The sequence below is a fragment of the Cebus imitator genome, unplaced genomic scaffold (genome assembly GCF_001604975.1).
Source record: "Cebus imitator isolate Cc_AM_T3 unplaced genomic scaffold, Cebus_imitator-1.0 Scaffold944, whole genome shotgun sequence".
In the NCBI taxonomy this organism is placed as follows: Eukaryota; Metazoa; Chordata; class Mammalia; order Primates; family Cebidae; genus Cebus; species Cebus imitator.
The window spans coordinates 239370-241992 of record NW_016108259.1 but is presented as its reverse complement, the minus strand read 5'-3'; the positions used below and the strand labels follow the sequence as shown (position 1 = coordinate 241992).

The following is a 2623-nucleotide window of genomic DNA, read 5'->3' as shown; positions in this document are numbered from 1 at the left end:
ATATGATTTAGGGCAAGTTGCTGGAGCTTTTTGGGCCTCTCCTTTCACATCTGTGAAATAGAGGCGATATTGTCTGACTTTCATTTGTGAGGGTGAAATGAGATTCGTTATTGCTGTTGTTTTTTTGTTAATCCCTAGTACATGGCCCGCTGTAAACACCCAGGACACCCAGGAAAGTGTCCTTGCTGTTTGGTTTTCCTCATCCCCAGTCTCAAGGGGAAGCCAGCCCAGTGAGAACAGCCATTTGCTGTCAGGCTGTCCCTTTAAGAGTCACTGAAAGGGCCCCAGGGTGGGATGGTGGGAGATAAGAACCATGAGAGGAGCTGGCACAGAGAAGTCATGGGACAAAGGGTCCGAGAGGCAGAACAGGAAGTGCTGCCAGCTAATGGAGAGGAAAGGAAGTCAGAGGCTTGGACACTGAGGGGGACAGAACATCTCCATGTGCACTCTCATCTCTTGTAGTCAGCAGCAGGTGGTCCCAAGGAGGGCCCTGCACCATGTGCCACCGTGAAAGATCCAGAGGTAAGAGGCCCTGAGCTGAGGTACAGTGACCATGCAGGCCAGCCCTCCACCCTCCTCCCACAGTGGCATGTGGGTGCCCCTCTGCCAGCCGAGACAGCTCCCACACACCCCAACCCTAATGATTGTTCTCTCTACCTCTCCCCTGATCCTCCTCCAACTCCTCCTCCCTGCATGCGCCTCAGAGCGCACACCAACTACCAATAGCCCTGGACTCGAGCTCCGTCACAACCAGTAAACTGAATAACACCATGGACTTATTGGTAAGAGTCTGGTGGGGTCCCCTGATTCCACGCTGCCAATCCTGGGCTCCAGTTTCCCCTTGGTGCTGCTGTGGGTGAGTTGAAGGGCACTATGGGGAGCCAGCACTGGACGCAGAGCTCAGAGGCCAAATGCCCGCCCTGCCCTTACCTGGCTGTGGCCTTGGCCAAGTCCTAGGTGGGGGACTGGGTACTTGGACTGTGAAGGTACAGAAGAGTAGCTTTAGCATGTTACCATTTGTGTAGAGAGAGGAAACGTGTGTGTGTGTGTGTGTGTGTGTGTGTGTGTGTACATACTATGATAATATACATAAAACATGTCTGCAAGGATTTGTAAAAAACTCAGGAGAGAGCACAGGTGGCTGGGAGATACTTCCCTTCTGTACCTTCTGAGTTTTGGACTATGCGAATGTATCATCCTTTCAAAAAGTGAACAAAAGATTCATTTCCCCCTTTCTGTCTGTGCCCCCACCCCCAGCAGGAAAAAAAATGGACTTAGAGGATCAGATGGGCCTAGGTGTTCAAATCCCAGCTCTGTCTAAGTGATCTTAGGCAACCACCTAGCCTCTAATTCTCCATGTTTTCCGTCTACACAATAGAGGTACTGGTAGTAACTGCCTCACATGGTGGCTGTGAGGTTAATGGGATTGTTAGCATGCTACCTGGTGACGCACTCAGTAAAGGTTCAACAGCAGTAGTAATAACAGGAATAACAATAGAATATGATCTGATCTCTCTGGGCCTCGGTTAGCCAGCTATAATTTGATCTCTTTGCCTGTCCCTTCCAACTTTACTGAGTTCTGTTAAAATCCATACCATGTGCCTTGATTTTAATGACCAAGTTGTGTATTAAGCCCAGCCCTAGCCCTTTTAAGGGGCACTGTGTGGAATGGCCCAGGCTCTCCAGATTGAAGCTTCTCCCTCTTCACCCTCCAGTCCTCGAGCTGCTGTGAAGCAGTCCTTGGGCAGCAGTTACAGCAGTTTCTACAGGAGCGGGAACTTCTAAAATCACAGGTGGCAGAGGTGAGACTTTGCGGAGGCAGGGATGTGGAAGGAAGGTGACCCCAGGTGGCCAGGAACAGGTGAGGACCAGTGACAGCCCTTCCTAACTCCTGGGTCCATTCTTGCAGGTGACGGAGTGTCTTAAGAAAGCTCAGCTAGAAACAGACGCATACGCTCAACAACTCAAAACAGAGAAGGCGCAGTGGCAGCAGCAAATGCTGAAAATGGCAGGAGAAGTGAGAGCTGACCCTTCAGCCCCCCGCCTTAGATGGCTCACTGGCATCTGTAAAAAGAATAGTCCACCCAGGGGTGGTTATGGAACTGGGCTTTGTGCAGCTGGGGGCGGAGAGGGAGATGGTAGTCTGTCCAGCCACCAGCCCCTGTCTCCAGGGCCCTTTCCCCCTGTGCTTTGGGCAGATTGAAATATTCAAAATGGAGAAAAGGCAGGATGCAATTAAAATCGAGGAGCTGAAGGGGAGCCTTGCCCACCTACAAAACCATCTGGGTAAGATGGGGCTGGCATGACCCGGGAGCAGGACTGGCATCAGAGGGCTGTGGGGGTGGCTTAGAGTGCCCCAGGGAGGTGGGTGGCTGGAAGGGCTTTGAGGCAGAGGGAAAGAGGCCTGTGCCAGGAGATGGCAAGTCTTGTAATCTCCATGAGCCTCAGTGTCCCCATCAGCAAAGAGGGAGGGGTTCCCGTTGTCAGCCACCCACAGTGCTATCTATCTGAAAGTGGCTTGGAAGACTGGCTACAATTTGGGTGTGAGGAATCATTAGCAGTGAGGCCAGGTTTGGGGAGCCTGAGAGGAGCTGTGCACCCAGAAGAGTGTTTTTGTTTTGTT

At 51.8% G+C, this 2623-nt stretch overlaps 1 protein-coding gene across 1 annotated transcript; it reads left to right on the top strand.

Moving 5' to 3' along the window:
• Positions 1 to 704: 704 nt before the first annotated feature.
• LOC108298367 (golgin subfamily A member 6B-like) lies at positions 705 to 2614 on the top strand (the record flags this gene model as incomplete). The annotated part of the gene is made up of 4 exons (XM_037735758.1): positions 705 to 782; positions 1716 to 1802; positions 1910 to 2017; positions 2199 to 2614. Coding segments are annotated over 4 exons (381 nt in total), but the record flags the coding sequence as incomplete, so codon positions are not given.
• Positions 2615 to 2623: the final 9 nt, after the last annotated feature.